Genomic DNA, 17,222 nt, shown 5'->3' with positions numbered 1-17,222 from the left:
GTTATAGAAGATAAAGGACATTAAAAAAAAGGAAAAGATTGTCCCATTTGTGATTAATTTTAATTCATTCATTCAATTTTACTCTTCTATGAATAACATACATGTATATAGGGATAGCAAACCAGCCCCTTATAACTCCTCTCTGTCTAAATCATTCACCATGACACATTCACTAATTCACTCACTCAAACTCAAACACTCATTTACACAATATACCTCAAAGCTACTCACCGTAACATCACTTGTAATATAAAGTCTATGTCTTGCTGTTTTGAAGGGCATGCATTCTCTAATTGTGTCCAAATGTCATCTACCACGTTCATATAATCACTTATAGACTAGTGTCCATTAAATAAGTCCAAAAGGATGCCATCCATGTGGCAATATACTGGAGGACTTGCTTGCAGATGCTGTAGCATGCATTGAACCACGATTCATCTGGGCCACGGACAAGTGAATCTGTGCTGGTTTTGTGCGTGCGTGCGTGCGTGCGTGCGTGCGTGCGTGCGTGCGTGCGTGCGTGTGTGGATGTCATTCTGAAAGACAGGCAGGCAGGCAGGCAGACAGACAGACAAACTAAAATAAACTGATACTATGGCCCTTAGGTGCACTTGAATGTACAGTATGTGGGCAAGCAGAAGCATCCGGAAGGAACACATCTGACAAGCACCCCAGCAGGTGAAACTGGCGCCAGGCCGGACTGCTTCCCCCCAGTTATGTGAACTTGCAACAACTCCAACTGCACACCTAAGCATTTCAGAAGACTCATGAATTCTTCCTCTCAAATGATTAGTAATTTCAGCACTGGGTCTAATTGCAAACCATGTAGGCTAGACCTACCTGCATGCTGCTGGGCACAACCTGTTTTTGGTAGAATGTGACAGTAAAACCAAGTCAGTGTGGTTATTATTGTCATTAACATAGCTGAATAAACATCTCACGATTCCATTCCATTCCTTTGCATGACAATGTCCAATTCCCAGTAGCCTAACCTATTGGGCCTGAACATAATTTGATCCTTGGGTTGGGTTGGGTTGGGTTCTACAATGATACAATGGGCTCTTTTTTTTTTTTTTTTTTTAATCTGTCGGTGAAGAAGTGCACGCTCCCATGGGGTATGTTGCCAAGCAACCACAAGCCCCACCCACCTTTGTAGTAGATTTACCTGAGCGATGCTCACGTGAGAGACTCGGAGATTTCATCCAATCAGAAGCGCGGACAGGTGCTTCGAGATGAGAGTTTCGGAGGCGGAAACCTGCAGGTTGAGTAGACGAAAGACGCTCCTTATAAATGTGTCAATTCATTCGTACATTTCTCAAAGAATTACTGAAGCAGAGTAAAGATATTCGACAACAGCAACAGAAACGAAATTAAACTGATTGAAAGTAGGAGATGCGAGGCGACTGAGCCGCCTGTCTGTGCGTAAAATGGATACTATTCAGACCTTCTGAGGGATTGCAGTCACAGTTGTTCCAAGGGCTCCACCACTGAAGAAGACACTAAACAGGCCTATGGATATATACCTCAGCACAATCTACAGTGTGATATTTACACGTTGCTTTGGGCCGTTTTAAGTGTCTTTGCACCCCAGTGCTGATAACACAGGTAAGTGTTCCGGTGATGAGTGGGGCTTTTGCGCATTGTTCACCCGTGAATCACGGCTTGGGTTTGCTCTTCTATTCTCACGACTCATTAAACCAGTTTTACAGAGGAGTTAAACATGGTTACACTGGTTATTCATAGGATTAGTGGGAAAGAAGTTGCCTTACCAGTGGATAATAGTTATCAAAATGGTGAATCTCAATCTGAATAGGCTTATTGACATATTACCTTTTTAACAGGCCTAAATGTATATTATTCAAACATAAAGTTGGCTGATGATTATGACGATGATGATGAGGATGAGGATAAGGATGAAGATGTGAAGGATGATGAGTGCTAGGAGGATGAATGAAAATGATCATGCATGTTCCAGGGTAGTATTTACAACCAAGATGTAGCAGTAGTGCACAAATAGATTTCAGAGGAGTAATTGTATGCTGTTTTGCTTGACCATACATTAGAGAGAGAGAGTGACAGGAAAGACAGGAGAAAGCGGATGAGATGAGATACAAATCAGGAGCCAGATCAGATCAGAGCACGTGGCAGATGCCCCTGGCCACTGAGCTACCAGGATGCTCCGCCAGGAGATAAAAAGTTTTGACTGAATTACAGGCCTCACAGAGGAAATGACACCAGTAACAGTGATATTGATGACGAGAACATCTTAACCACAGCTGAATTAATGATGACCTTTGTTGTTGTTTTAGCTCCAGTTCCCTCCCCAGTGAAAGATGGCGGAGAGGACCCCATGGTGGAGGGCATTTCTGGGGAAGAGGAAGAGCGGAGGTTCCAAGGACACTGGCGTGTCCCAGACTCTTGACCCTGACTTTGACCCTTTTGCACCACAGCCCGAAAAGCCAAAAGACCCCGTCGCCGCCTCCAAGACTCCCAGCGACCAGTCCCTGTCTCAGACCCAACCGGGACAGTCCGAGTCCAGCAAGAACACCAGTCTCGTCAGCGACGACACCTACGATGACTCCCACCTGGAGTCGGTCTTCAATGAGCAGACATGTCGCAGAAACATGAGGGTGTCACGCTCAGGTCGCTTCAAGGAGAAGCGCAGGGTGCGCTCTAGCCTTCCTATAGAGGAGAAAGAGACAGACAAGGTGACATCCGGGAAAGAGGACCTACGGTGACGGGGAGGAGGAGGACGAGGAGGTGATGGAAGATGATGATGAAGATCAAAGACTGCTTTATGATAATGCTTGAAGAGTGAGAGTTTAATATATGAAGACTGCTTCATACAGCCTAGGCATACACAAAGGTCTATGTTGGTTATGATGGTGATGATGAAGACAGCAAACACCATTCTAACTTAATAGCCTAAAATTGTATGAAGAAGGTCATCTGACAGATGATTAAATAACACAAGAAGTATCTTTAGGACATTTGGACACCCATATGCAGCTGTTTTGCACGTTGCATGGACTTGTGCAAGAGGGCCACAGTAACAAATTTGAAGTGACTTGATAATGAATTAGATTTTTGTTCTACATGATGGTAATGGTTACTGAACCATTGGGCAAACAATATCCCATAATTAAAGCTCAGAACTAGAGATAGGAATGCAGTCAGCACCTCAGAGCCCAACATGTAGTTTATGTCCCACAGTGCCTCTGTTTCGGTCATGGACAGTGTCATCATCATTGGACAACTGATTTACTGACCTAACAGCCTTCTCATGAGAGAACAACTATCAACTAATCCTAGGATGCCATTTTCTGTCAGTTCACAAGACAAAGTGAGCTACACTTCAGGAAGTTATTGTTCATAAGATGTTTACATTATTTGTGTAATGACATTAATATATGTTTAATAATGAAGGATGAGTATATAATGTTTATTTTACAATACTTTTACAAAAAAATGTTGATTATAAAGGGTTAGAAGGATGCTTATGAAGGTGTAAATGATTTCATTATTGTGTGTAGAAAAATCAGTCAGTGGGGGAAATTACAGAAAGCTTTGAGCTTTTAGTCACATGCACACGTTTACTAAGGATGAGAAGGAGTGAATTCTTGCTAGCTAAATGCCTACATGGCACCATATATGCCATTAATGAAGGATGATATACAGGCATGTATTACAACGTGACCTCCTAAACAAAGCTACTGACATTGAACTGAATGTTGTAATATTCAACTGGACATTGAGTCAAGAGAGATGTGGCCAAGTAGCTAAGGAAGTATGGATCCAGCCACTGATGTGGTTTGCTTTGTAGTACATGACACTGCTATATTTTGGATCATCTGTGAATACTTTAATGAAGGCAAAACATGATAGATAAATAAATACTACAAATGCCACATTTGAGTGTTTGTGTGTGTATGTGCATGTGTAGCCTTGTCTAATCTAATGTTTCTTCCAGTGCAATAACATGGAGGCCCCAACCTGGACTGGGCAAGGAGAAACACATAGGCCTAGTGCATGATTGTCACATTGTTTGAGAAAAGCAATTACAACAAATTAGTGCCATTTATACAACCTCTGCACTGTCAAACCCAGGCCTGAGTTATGCTGTTCTGACTGTCATTTAAAGGGAGGAGCATCCCTGTGTCACTGCATTCCTTTGTCGCTGTTGAGGTTTGATGGGTGTGTGTGTGTGTGCGTATGTGTGTGTGTGTGTGTGTGTGTGTGTGTGTGTGTGTGTGTGTGTGTGTGTGTGTGTTCACTGTATTTGCTCTTTATGTAACAGGTTAATGACTGATGCAAACATTATAATTGCAAGAAATTCATTTACAACAGCTCTTAAAACTTCAAATCAAATGTGATGCAGCAAGTATAGTGTATTAAGATTAGTCATGCAATGAAACACATACACACTAGACTACGTGTTGCGCAGAGGCTGATGACCTGTAGATGTTTTATTCTTTTATATTGAACTCACACATTTGGGTGAGAGGAGGACTTGTAATGGCATATTTTCAACACAGGGGGGCGAAGATGCGCTTACCATACTGGTGAAGAATAGAATAGAATAGAATAGAATAGAATAGAATAGAATAGAATAGAATAGACAACTTCCACTGAGTAAGACCTTCAGGTGCTGGGCACAGTTATAGAGAAGCCACCTGTGCTGGCTTGCAAAAAATAGCTCTGCACCTGCCCAAACCAGTTCTCATGCATGCATAATGCTTATTTTATTCCGCAGGTGTAACTTAAGTTTAGGGAAAGTTCCTTGGCAACTGCAAAACGAAGGAAGCCGATAAAACCGAGCAAGTGCACTGCCTCTCCATCTCCATTGGTCAGGGTCAGAGTGTGGAGCGGTAAGGTGTGGCCTTGCGCTGTCCGCCTCCTGCAGTGCGCTCGCAGGAGGGCAGCGCGTAAACAACAAGGACCCGAACACACATGAAAGAGAGCATTGTGCCAGACCAGTTTTGCATGTTTTAGGGTTTCCTATTTGGATTTGCAACTATTAAGCGAAATGAAAACTTTCTAACAACTTTCTGGAACTTCACAAGGGCTTTGGAATATTTTTTTCCTGGGCGAGGTTTACTGTTGAAGACGCTCCTGCGGGTTTAATTATTGACAAACCAAATGCCAACATTGCTGTAGGATAACTGTAACGGCGTCCTCGTTTGACTAAAAATAACTTGTGGAACTTTGCCGCTGCCCACTCTCCGGTCCGAGGAGCGCACTATGAGGCCAGTCCGCTGCGCTCCAGCTCACTGACGCTTTCGTTGCATACAGGTGGATTTCTGCTATTATCTGAAGGTAAGCCAGACTGAACTGTAGGCTATATAGTCCTTTACGTGTTGTTGACTTAAATGTACATTTGACGGGTGGTTAGCCTCCTTTCTTACGCCTGTAATTTGTCCAGATCTGGCCCTGAAATGTTTGGAAATAACGGACAGACAGATAGAGAGTTCAACGACAACCGCTTGGCAACAGCTGATTTGTTGTTTCTGTCCGAGCAACAGGGCACCTTGTCTCTTGTCTATTCATTAGGCATCAAATGCACCTGGCTCTTGTTTCACGGCGCTTTTCTCTTACAGTTGACAAAGGGATCCAGGATGCAGTTTTGTCCTACCTGTTCTACTTTTTTCACTATTTGCTCTTACAGGTAAAACATTGAACAGAAAGAGTAGGCTGTGCATTGACAGTTGTAAATTCCGCTCTCATAATTGGAGTTTCAGTTGAAGCTGGTGCAAGCAAAAGCAGAGGAAATATGCGTCCTCTGCTCTGGATCGGATCAGCGGTTCCCAAAGTTGGGTCCTGGGAGGAATGAGGAATGAATACATTTCACTATTATTTCACTCTGTAGAAGTTTGCACAATGATAGAATATAAGGATGATTGTTTGGATCATAGGTTGCTCTCTCCCCAGTGTTACCTCCTCACTTACAATAGGACATTCATTCAATTCTGTACCAAATCATAAGTAACAACAACAATCCTGTCAGGTGGGGTTCCTTGGGACACAGTCTTATCAAATTGGGGTCTAATGTGTCTAATCTATTTGGGGGTTCTTGACATGAAAAAGCTTGGGAACCCCTGGTCTAGGCTATAGCAGTTGGCGGTGTCAGCTGCTGGGCTGTGTCACATCAGGGCTTCTTCGCTTTAGGAAGAGAACAAGGACTATTACAGGTCAAAGGGCAACACGGGAACTGTTGTGAGGGTCAAATTTACTCACGGTCCCCCACCTGTTCCGCTAGAGCTCAGCCAACTGTTGGCCAGCACTGCCCTCTTTCAAGATCAACATTGGCTGTGCCACAGAAGCTGCCTGACACAGATATGAAGATAGAAATAGCAACGGAGGATAGCCTGCCAGTTGCATACAGGACAAGCACAGCACATGTACACACAGAAAGAAGAGCGGCAGATATAGAGATCCACATCAGTTAACACAAGAGCAAGACCTCAGGCCAGGGACACTGAAAACAAAAACAGGTTCTGTTCTGCATTTCATTAAATTGCTAAGGAGTCTGGCATCGGCAAATTCCACAGAGTATATTGAATGTGAACAGACCTTGGACTCTTTTCACTCCTTCACTCCCATGGAAGACAGCTCCGCAAGAATTTATGATGTCATGAACTTGGGTGGAGGGTTTGAAGATTGTCAGTATCATGGCTCAAGGGCTTAGCCGAGTTGCTAGAAACGTATTGATGCTGTGATAAGCATGAACTACTTTCACCTTGTTTTTATAGGACATTGGACTTTGAGTTATACATGCTTATCACTTTGTATCAACCTTTTAATTACCTAATCTCTTGCCACTGATGATGTTTATATCCACAAGACATCCTCTACAAAGTTACATCACCAAGCAATGCGCCTGCACTCTGTAGCATGTTCCTGAAGAGTTTCCTCAATGTGTTTTCCACTCAGTTATCACAAAACTGCAGTGAAGGCATTTGGCTGGTGAGGGACTGAAGGTTAGGGGTCCATTACTTTCCACACAACACGCACCATTGTTCCTCTCCTCAGCCCCGCCACCGGGCATTGTGGGAAGAAGAGGAGGGGGGGGGTCTCAGATTTCCCCAGAGAGGAAGAAGCACTCGCTGTTTCCTGTTTTGCGCCGCCGGGTGGTGAAAGCTCTTCCTGTTCAGGGAAGAGGGGAAGAGGTCACCGAATTTGCACCTCTTCACAGTAGCGGCTTCTGTCGCGTAAAAAAAACAGAATTCCTCAGTCGCAGACGTTGCTGTTCCTGGTCAATGGCTGCGGTGCATGAATGGGATGGGGACTGTGTTTGTCTCCAGTTGCCATGGGTATTTATAGGGTGTGCATTGTCCTCCGCAGGTATCTGAGGCCTAGGCATGCCTGCGCCCCCTCCTCCCCCTCCGCCTCCCCCCGCACCCCCTCCACCACCCCCGCCAAGTGCTGCCCTGCCACAGGTAAGATTGTGTTCACACAGGGTTCACATACACTTTGAAAATAATTCTTTTGATGCAGTAAAACCCCACCTGTCTGGTACGCCAAGTGGCTTATGACAAAAGATGAAAATAATTTGCAAATACATCTGTCTCAAGTCTGACATGGTTACACACACAGTTACATCACTGCCCTACAATGGAAAAAAAGGGAATAACTTGGTAGAAAATTAGATTTTGTCAGTTTTGTATGTTGGCGTTAGATAAGAGGAGGAGCTGAGGAGTAGCAACTTCCTCAGTCAACAAGTCCGCCCATTTTCAAAGATCCTCTTACAAGTCATTTGTTTGGACAGAAATAAAACTTTAAAGCCAAGATTTTTCAGTTTCACTCTGAGCAGTTGCTGCCTTTTGCCTTTGTAGGGCAGATAAATACTACCTCTCTCTCTCTCTCTCTCTCTCTCTCTCTGTCTCTCTCTCTCCCTCTCCCTCTCCCTCTCTCTAACTCTTTCCCTAACTCTCTCTCCCTCTCTCACACACACACATACCCACTCTCTCTCATGCCATTGTAAACACTCACTCATGTCCTTCTCACTGACCGTCAACCAAACACCTGGAGGTTATTTGCATTATTGATTAGAGGTACAGTTACACACACACACAGAGTGGGGCAGACAGCAGACACTCAGTAGCAGCCTGGTGTTGTGTTTCCATCGCTGGCTCACAGTGTCCTCATGTTAAATGAGTTGCCTCGGCTGGCAAACGCAGCACGTGTCAGAGGGCCACACTGCTGAGACAGGGCTGAGTGGCTTCTGGACACACCAACAGTCTGAAGTCTGGTAATGCAATGGTTCTAAAAGCGGGGTCTTGGGACCTCCAGAGGTCTTTGAGAGGGTCCTAGGGAGTCCCCGGCAAAATGAGGGATAATTTAATTTCAGTATAATTTAATTCACTAGAAATTGTGGTGATAGGAAGTGCAAAGCATATGATGTACAGGGGTATGGGGGCAGAACATGAAAAAAGAGAGAGAGATTTCACCTCAAAACCAGTGTTGTTAAGTCAGAAAATTACTGACTCAGATTCAGGAAACATTTAAGATTAAGTCGACTTTACCACCATGTGAAAAATAAATATGATCAAAACACAATTGATAACTTAAGTGACGTTACAGCAGAGTTGTCGCTGGGAGATAAATTTCTATTTGACTGGTAATACAAATCTGTTTCCACAGCTCCAGCCAAGCGATTTCCCCTTGTTACACTTAACGTTATTCATCATCTTGACTTGTTTTAGAGTCTAGACTGAAGTGCTGAGGTGAATTTGAGGAGATGATGCCTGTGTTTACCATGCCACTGTATCTCACCTGCCTCTTTGCTGAAGGAGACCATTTAGAGAAAAAATGTAATTACTTCGCAACTATTTTTAGCATGGTGGGTTATGATTTTGCCACGGTGGTCCGAAACACTGGTCCCACTTTTAGCTATAACAGCTCTCTTTTTCTCTCTCTGTGTGACAGCCTCGGTTGGATCCTCCTAAACTACAGTCCAGTGGAGGAGGAGGTGGCAGGAATGCCCTGCTGGCCGACATCCAGTTGGGAGCCAAGCTCAAGAAAGTCACGCAGGTCAACGACCGCAGTGCCCCCATCGTCGACAGTAAGAGCAACTCACTTACACACTCGCACACATAGATACACACACAGTCTCAGTTTAGATACTAAATGATACTCACATGCGGCTAGTGTCACTGACTGTGAGTCATTCTCACATGGGACAAGGAGGGAGGGGAAGGGAGACAGAGTATAATAGTGTGTGTTTGTATGTTGAGATGCAAAAAAAACTGGTGTGTCAGGAGATGCAGTGGAAGTAAAGATAAAGGATAAGAGATGAAGAGAGAGAGAAAGTGAGGAAAGAAGGACAGAAGGAGAATAAACAGGAGGGGAGAAGATAGTTTTCAGTTGTGTAGATAAGTTCATAGGGAGCTGGGCTGTATTTGAGCTCAAGGTTGCTCTGGGTGACACACAAACACCCACATCCACACACACAAAACCAAGTGCACACTTCAGGAAGGAATGCCCAATAGCAGATAAGAATGTAGGCAGAGTAGGAAACTGTAAACGGTGGCAAAGACAATAGACAGGCCGTACATCACCACTACACCATATGCTGGTTATCGTAGTTGATGAAAATGTTCCAGTTTTTCAGGATGAAAAACTCCCTTATTTTCCAGATCAACAACATGGTGTGTTTTGAAAATTACATCTACCAAACCTATGAAACCTACCATGTATAAAAAATGAAAAAAAGTTTTGTGGTTTTGACATGACAGCATGGCACAAGCTCATAATCTTATTTCAGTCAGCATTATTAATATTAACTTGTAATGTACGTGTGTTGTTTTCCCAGAGCCCAAGCCTAGTGCTGGAGATCTATCCAGCAGTATTGGGTCTTCTCAGGGCTCATCAGGAGGGGTGGCACCCATGGGACCCTCTCTAGGAGGGCTCTTCGCTGGGGGGTTTCCTACCCTCAGGCCCATAGGACAGAGAGATGCAGCGGGCAAGACCCCAGGTTGGTAGAATATTTTTTTCCCAGTCTTGCTATGCCTCTACATTTTCTGTCTGTGTTTTGTCGTCCCACTGACCCTTCTGTTTTATTGGTGTGTGTGTGTGTGTGTGTGTGTGTGTGTGTGTGCTGCAGTCTCTCGCTCGAGCTCATCGGCAGCACTCAAGCCCCTGTGGAACCCGCCCGCCTCAGCAGACACCGGCGGCGTCCCGGAGCCCCACAGGCCGGCGGAGAGAGGAAGCGCCGCCCACCGTCCCGTCGCCCCCTCGTCCTCTGCCCCTCCCTCCCCCTCTCACAGCAGCAAGCACCTCCCTCCTGCCCCGGCCTCCTCTCCCCCTCCGCCTCCCCCCGCCCCTTCCTCCGCTCCCCCTCCGCCCCCCCCCGCCCCTACCTCCGCTCCTCCACCTCCTCCACCTCCTCCTCCCCCGCCTCCGGCCTTCCAGGACCGGCCGGCCAGCAGGCCTCCGCCTCTCCCCACCTGCCCTCCCCCTCCCCCCCCCCTCCCAGATCACCAAGCCCACCTGGCTCCCCATCCAGCACTCCCACCTCGCCGCCGCCGTGTCCCAGCCCTCCACGCCTCCTCCTCCTCCCCCTCCCCTGCCCTCCGTACTTTCCTCCTCCGTCCCGGACCGCTCCCCGGGGTACTTCTACCCTCCGCCCCCCTCCCCCGTGCTCTCCGAACCCTCCAGGTTCCCCATCCTGCGGGACAGTCCGCTGGGGCCGCCTCCGCCTCCTCCCCTCCCCGCTTCCTTCACCCCCAGCTGTCCATCCACCCTGCCCCCTCCCCCGCCCAAGGTGTCCCCCGTGCCGTCCCCGGCCATGCGCTCCCTGCCGCCCTCGTACCCCTGCACCGCTCCCACCCGACGGCCGCCCGCTGTGCCCAGAAGTGCAGGTGGGTGGGCAGCAGGACGAGGAAAGGAATCACAAATATATTCATTTCTCAGATGTATTTACTTAGGCTGTGTTCACACTTCTCCCCTTCTTTCAAAGTGCCAGCAACTGATGCATTGCTTTTTCTCACGAAAAAAAAAGGAATAGTGTGAACACGCCTTTACTGTAGATGATTTCCTTTTGTCAGTTAGCATGCCAGAGCAGCATATTGAATTATGTTCTTTAATGTAGAACCTTACTGATGATGCCTGACACTCCTCTGATGTGGTCTTGTCCCCCACGGTGACAGGTGTGGGTCGGCTGGCTCCTCCTCCCGCTCCACCGGCCCGCTCCCCCTCCACTGAGCTGTCCAGCCGCATTCCTCCCCCTCCACCCCCTCCCCTGCCCCCGTCCAGCCTCAGGAATGGACACCTGCACAGCCTGGGTGAGACTGTGTGTGTGTGTGTGTCTCATTAACTTACAATGGTAACACAGAATACGTTTTCCATTGCATTTACATTTTAGGCATTTAGTGGATGCTCTTATCCGGAGTGACTTAAAATAAGAGCAACAGTAGAATGAGCTTCAATTCCTACATCAACATTACAAGCAACCAAAACTAAGTAGTGCAAAAGTCAGGGCGTTAGTGCCATTACAACATTCCTGTGACCACAGAACAATCATGATCACAATCACAAAGTGCTAGGAAGCAAATGGAATAAGAGCTAAGGAGAGAGATAGAAGGGAATAGAGAGGGTGTGTCATTCAATGGGAAGAAGGTGACATGAGGCATTTCTTAAAGAGATGAGTTTTCAGCCTACGATGGAAGATTGCTGTCCTGACTGGAGTGGGAAGGTCGTTCCACCATTGTGGGACCAAGAGGGAATAGTAGTCTCTTGTGTTTGTCTGAAAATGAGTGTAAGACAAAATGGCGACCTCTAATTGCATCTACGCTCTACGCCTGTAGATGACTTTGAGTCCAAGTTCCAGTTCCACCCTGTAGAGGATTTACCCCCTCCCGATGAGTTCAAGTCCTTCCCTCGGATCTACCCCAGCAAAGAAAACAGAGGTAGCAGCACAGTATTCTCACCACTACTTACATTTTGCCTCCCACCAGAGTCATCTATTGAGTTGCCTTTTTCTTCTTCTCTTACAGTGAACCCCAAACCACCTGGGATTAGGACACACCTCCGATGAGTCACGGCCTCACCCTGTTCCTCATCCCCCACACACAGCAAGCAGCTAGACTCAAACCTCCTCTACTCCTCCACTCTGGGCATGAAGATGGGAAGCTAATGAGAAAAACACTGAAGAGCAAGGCCATGGGCTTTGTTTGGTTTGGATGCAGGCTCTGTGCCTATTGTGTGTGCTGAGCGTACCACAAATTGGGCCACTTACAGAGCGTGTTTGTGTGTGTGTGTGTGTGTGTGTGTTTGTGTGTGTGTATATTTGTGTATGTGAGTGTCAAACTGGGTCCCGCCTTATACTGACTATGTGACCTCTAACCTTTTCCAGTGTGGAATGTTTTGAATGTGTGTGAGAGGAGGGCTCTCCCTACAGTGCTCTCTCTCGTTAACTCACACGCATAGGCTACACACTCACACACACACACACACACTCACACACACACATGCACACACACACACACACTATCCAAGGACAGTGTCTTCCAGTAGCTAAATGTAACTTGACTCTAGAAACAGAATTTAGAGATACATTTTTAGGCATTGAAATATATCATGATATTATGAGACTTTTGTCATGATGCACTGCTCTGTCCTGCGATATTGTAGCACTTCTGTTGTCCAGACCAGACACACTCTTACACATGCAGTTTGAAGCTAGTAAATCTCCTTCCCAGAGGGACATGTGTAATTGTGGTCCCTCAGCTTCTACAGTGTTTAGCCATAAGATGCTCATTAAGTGGCAAACAGAAATGTTTGACAACATGCTCAAACAAGCGTCCACAAGATGCAATGCTTTCCCAAAACCTCACAGTGTCTTTAAATGGATCCTCCACTCCTCCAGCAAGACAATCCTCTTGAGAAGTTATTAATTTGCTGTGGGAATTCACTGATCTACTGCATGTGGCCAATAGCAGTAGACTATGAACCTGCTCAGTTCAACACTTGTGTGAAAATCAAATTGCAAGTGAACACTTTGTAACTATTCACTTGTTCAGCAGGTTTTGCTAACCTCAAGGGTTCATTAATAATTGTACATATAGTGGTGCTCTACATGTGTTTGTCTGACCTTTTTTTTATAAGCAACAAATGAGTCCATAAAAGTGTAAAAGAAAATGTAACATGTTACGACTAGTGACATTTTGAGGACTCTGACAGTATATTTGTATTATGTCATATTGAAGAATTACCTTTTGTCTGTTAATTGAGTGAGGTTTACTCGCGGTTTCGTTTCCCTCAATGTATTAACAAACACTAACACTTGTTAAGACAGTGCCACCTGCTGGTTCAATGTGCAAAGTATTATAAGGTGCAGCCACAAAATAAACCACTGTATTTTGTGTTTGTTTAAAAAGTTTTATTGATTGCAAAATTCATATTAAATCCATGCATTCAAAGATGGACACCTGATATGACAACCTGCCCTAACACAGAACATTCATATGCTAATCCTATGGCCTTGGAGAGTTTAGTCTTGATTAGTTCACATGAATTAAGTCCGCTCCAAAGCTACAAACAAGAGAGCCAAGACTTTAGTCAGTGTTGCTCCGCTGAAAATAGGAGACTGACTACCCAAGATCATTTTCAAAGGGAATGGTTCCATTTTCTGGTTTAAGACTAATCTGTGTAAACTCTCAAAAAGCCTCCATTACATTGTTGCAGCTACAGATAATGACTCTGGGTAACATCAGTCTTGCTTCTATCTCGCAGAGGCAATTATTCGTGATCACAAATAATTTAACTGTCCAAGATGTAGGAATACCAAATTTTAAATTCAATTTTGGGGTGTTTGTTTTCCCTTTAAGTGTGTTTGAGAAATTGGAATGAAGGCGCACTCAACTCTGCAAAATAAACTAAACTTAATGAATCATGTGTGCAATTTACAGAGTGCAAGCTCATTTTGTTCTCTCCAAACACCACATAACCACACAAACATTCTCTCATGCATTTTAAATGATATTTCACTTAAGGGGATTTTCACTTCCAGTTCAGTCAAGTCAACGTCCAACATTAGCTGCCTAGGGGATCTACTGCCACCACAAGCATCCGGGACTTTTTGTTCCCTGCAGCCTCAGAAATTTAGTGATGTTGACAATTGCAAACAGTCAAAAACTGCTTCTTGAAAAGTTAGGACAGAGAATTAAATAATAATAACTGGATCTAATTTTCTTTCTTCTTTCTTTGTAAACGTTTTTAAAATGTAAATAAGAAAATGGAGCTGACCGTGGTCCCAAGAGGAGCAAATATTGGTGGCTTACCATTCATGAGCTCCTATAGAGGTAAGCAACACAAAAATGCAATGATCTACCAAACTGAAATATCACTGAAAGCACTACATTAATGAATTCATGGCCTTAAAGAATTCCACCACACACAGCTTCACACAGGAGGAGGTTTCACACACCACACAAATACAATGCTTGTATAAAACTTTCATGTAACCTGAGGACATCCTGGCAATTAAACATTTGTTACTCTGCACCACGAATGAATGAAAACTGGAGAAGGACGCTGAGTGAGTGAGCTGTGGGACAGGGAGAGACTTTAAAGTTCATCGTGTTTGTAAGTGAACTCCCTGGAGGATATGAAGCCATCTTTGTTCTCATCCTCTTTGGCAAAGATATCCTCCACCATGCTCTCGTGGTGAGTGTCGTTGGGAGGGTAGCCGTGACGCTCAAACTCCTTCCTCAGGTATTCTTTCACCTGGCAGATGGCGGGAGAGAGCAGGACACAAGGGAGTGAGACAGGCTGTTTGAGAGGGAACAGACAGACTGAAGCAACAGAAATATGAAGAGAAATATAACAAAAAAGAGAAAATGTGGACTGTGTCCAGACTAACAGAGACAGAAAGAGAAAAATCCATCCCTAGTTTCATTCCTACAATACAGGATAACATGATGTTATGACAACTTTATACAAAGAGAAAGGGTAAAATGAGATACCCAGCAAGCATTTGACAGAAGTTCAACATCAACCCAAACAAGCACAACATTTACATAGTATTCTATAATGGCTCAGGGGAAAAAAATCGCATGAAAACATTTTTAGAAACCGTTTTGAACTGTTATCAGAAATATATGTACGTCCTGATTTCACAAAATGATGCAAACAGCCGCTATAGACGACTATAGAATTGCCTCATCTTTCATTTTGGCACTATAATTACACAGATTTGGTGCAGGCTGATGTATCAACATGCTGGGACAAAAGATAAAAACACAATCCCTCTTGTCCTCACCTCTTGCTTGGAGAGCTTCCAGTCGTCGTTGAGGTCCATCTCCTGGAAGGACTCATGCGACCTGGGCCCATTTCTGATCTCCATCACCTCGATGATGAAGGTCAAGGTGCTCTCAGGTGGGATCTTACCTGACAGACCACACCACAGGGCAGAGGTCAAGTAAAACAGAGTGGATATTACCTGAGGCATGGCTCAGTACTGAAATACATTTTGTTTGGTTAGTGCTGCACAAATCCCATTCACTGTGAGTGGAGGTGACAAGACATTCTGAATCAAATATACTGGAGAGCAGAAAAGCTAGAACAATAAGTTGTAAGTGCTAAAGAGAAGCAAACCTGCACTGTATTGTTGGTTATTCAGGTTTTCGTTGTTATGGCAAAGGTTAGTTCTGCATACAAGGGGTAGATGTTAGAGGTTAGGGTGGTGTGTGCTTACCAGGGCAAAGCATAGCATTGGTCACATGCTCCATGCTGAGAGAAGATGGACTGATATTAGTGTTTGAAACCTTCATTCAGCATGGCAGTCCTAGAATGCCATTCAAAACAAGGCAGTGTTTGAACAGTTTTATTAGAGGTATACAATCATGCGTAATGTGGATAATATTACACATTTTAGGCAGTGCAATTTATGTTCATAACAACACGCTGCTGGGAAACTTGTGTGCATATGGATGAAGCTACCTCTCCCTTCCTTCCCATAGGCCAGGGCTGGAGGTACGACCAGTGTCCTCTTCTCTCCGGCGCACATGTCCTGCAGGCCTTTATCCCAGCCCTTGATCACTTCCCTGATGCCCAGTGTAAACCACACTGGCTGCTTGTCACCATCAGTACGACTGTGTGGACCACAGACAGACAGACAGACATAGACATGGGGGGAGTAGGGGTCACATTTTTGCAAAAGTCTTGCAGCAAAAAGTCAAAAGTCATTTAAAGGACAATACCTGTGCCATTTAGAGTTACAGCCCATTTACTACTGTTTACATCTGGCTTACATTCCACCTCCTCATTTTGCAATGCATGCCACATGTGAAAATTGATCAAATCTAACTTGAAATTAACGGCTATCCCGCCTTACAAAGACGCCCTGTAAATCCCTAATTAAAAAGACAAGGATGTGGCAGTAAAGTTTGTAAGGCGACATGTTTTTGGGGGACTATTTCCTGGCGGGGACTTCATTTTTTCTTGTGGGTGATTGAGGTGAATTCAGGTGATTGACAGTAACGTATAATGCGCGCACTGATATGAAAACATTCAACGTTGCACAATTAAATAACACAGAAACTTTGACAAAACCAAACTGAGGCTTCATCATGTTTACCGTGATGTATTATCTAGCGTGGGCAATTTTCAAGTCTGTGGAAGTTGTTTTTCATACTGTACAAGAGTGAGTGGCATCGAACAGCTTCTTCTGAAGGTAGGAAAACGAAGAACGAGCCCTGACATGCTGACTGTACAGTCACCACCAGGAATAATGGGAAGTAGTGGGACAACTTAGACAACTGGCACAAACTTAAAAATAAAGCACCAGTATTATCCTTCCAGCCTTACAGTAGCTGTCATTCACCTACCAACTCACCTGGAGTGGAACATTGTACCGTTCTGGAAATACCCCTCATGATGCACGAGCAGAATGTCTCCATACTTGGATTTTCGATGACAGAGGAAAGGTCTGTGCAGAACTTCTATTTTCACCTCAGCCTCAGGCAGTTTCCCCCCGCAGACGAACACCAGGAGAGAGGAGCACAGCCAGCTCAGCACGGCCAGCAGCATTCTGCAAAAGGAAACTTTATGGATAAATAGACACAAAGTTGCAAACAAATAATGCAGCTTTTAGGAACAAGCAGGCGTGCAGTCGGCCCTCCTCTACGTGGCAGTGACGTTTCATCATCAAGTTGTTGCAGGAAGTGTTCACATGATTGGCTGTTTTCCCCCTGTAAGCCCCGCCCCCAACCGCCCCCCCCCCC

General features: G+C 45.0%; 3 protein-coding genes across 5 annotated transcripts; 2 read left to right on the top strand and 1 right to left on the bottom strand.

Moving 5' to 3' along the window:
- The first annotated feature begins 1,241 nt into the window (after positions 1–1,241).
- LOC144542951 (uncharacterized) lies at positions 1,242–3,910 on the top strand. 2 transcript variants are annotated; one of them, XM_078290590.1, is made up of 2 exons: positions 1,242–1,605; positions 2,310–3,910. In XM_078290590.1, exon 2 carries the CDS (start codon positions 2,334–2,336, stop codon positions 2,736–2,738), a length of 405 nt encoding a protein of 134 aa, XP_078146716.1. In that variant the 5' UTR covers positions 1,242–1,605; positions 2,310–2,333; the 3' UTR covers positions 2,739–3,910. The 2 variants fall into 2 exon arrangements, with proteins under 2 accessions (XP_078146716.1, XP_078146715.1); XM_078290589.1 differs by having other exon boundaries at positions 1,242–1,611.
- Positions 3,911–4,944: 1,034 nt separating this feature from the next.
- Positions 4,945–13,370, top strand: LOC139927206 (uncharacterized). Its single transcript, XM_071919261.2, is given in 10 exon segments — positions 4,945–5,316; positions 7,342–7,436; positions 8,926–9,061; positions 9,812–9,973; positions 10,103–10,362; positions 10,411–10,458; positions 10,460–10,859; positions 11,148–11,282; positions 11,805–11,906; positions 11,994–13,370. Coding segments are annotated over 9 exon segments (1,362 nt in total). The 5' UTR covers positions 4,945–5,316; positions 7,342–7,358; the 3' UTR covers positions 12,035–13,370.
- A 7-nt stretch (positions 13,371–13,377) lies between these two features.
- Positions 13,378–17,115, bottom strand: LOC139927205 (peptidyl-prolyl cis-trans isomerase FKBP14-like). 2 transcript variants are annotated; one of them, XM_071919259.2, is made up of 4 exons: positions 16,835–17,115; positions 15,940–16,091; positions 15,260–15,387; positions 13,378–14,724 (listed from the first exon to the last, which is right to left on the bottom strand). In XM_071919259.2, exons 1-4 carry the CDS (start codon positions 17,026–17,028, stop codon positions 14,566–14,568), a joined length of 633 nt encoding a protein of 210 aa, XP_071775360.1. In that variant the 5' UTR covers positions 17,029–17,115; the 3' UTR covers positions 13,378–14,565. The 2 variants fall into 2 exon arrangements, with proteins under 2 accessions (XP_071775360.1, XP_071775361.2); XM_071919260.2 differs by having other exon boundaries at positions 14,681–14,792.
- Between the last annotated feature and the right edge of the window lie 107 nt (positions 17,116–17,222).

This window comes from Centroberyx gerrardi, chromosome 19 (genome assembly GCF_048128805.1).
Source record: "Centroberyx gerrardi isolate f3 chromosome 19, fCenGer3.hap1.cur.20231027, whole genome shotgun sequence".
NCBI classification, from domain to species: domain Eukaryota; kingdom Metazoa; phylum Chordata; class Actinopteri; order Beryciformes; family Berycidae; genus Centroberyx; species Centroberyx gerrardi.
This window is presented reverse-complemented; position numbering and strand designations above follow the sequence as displayed.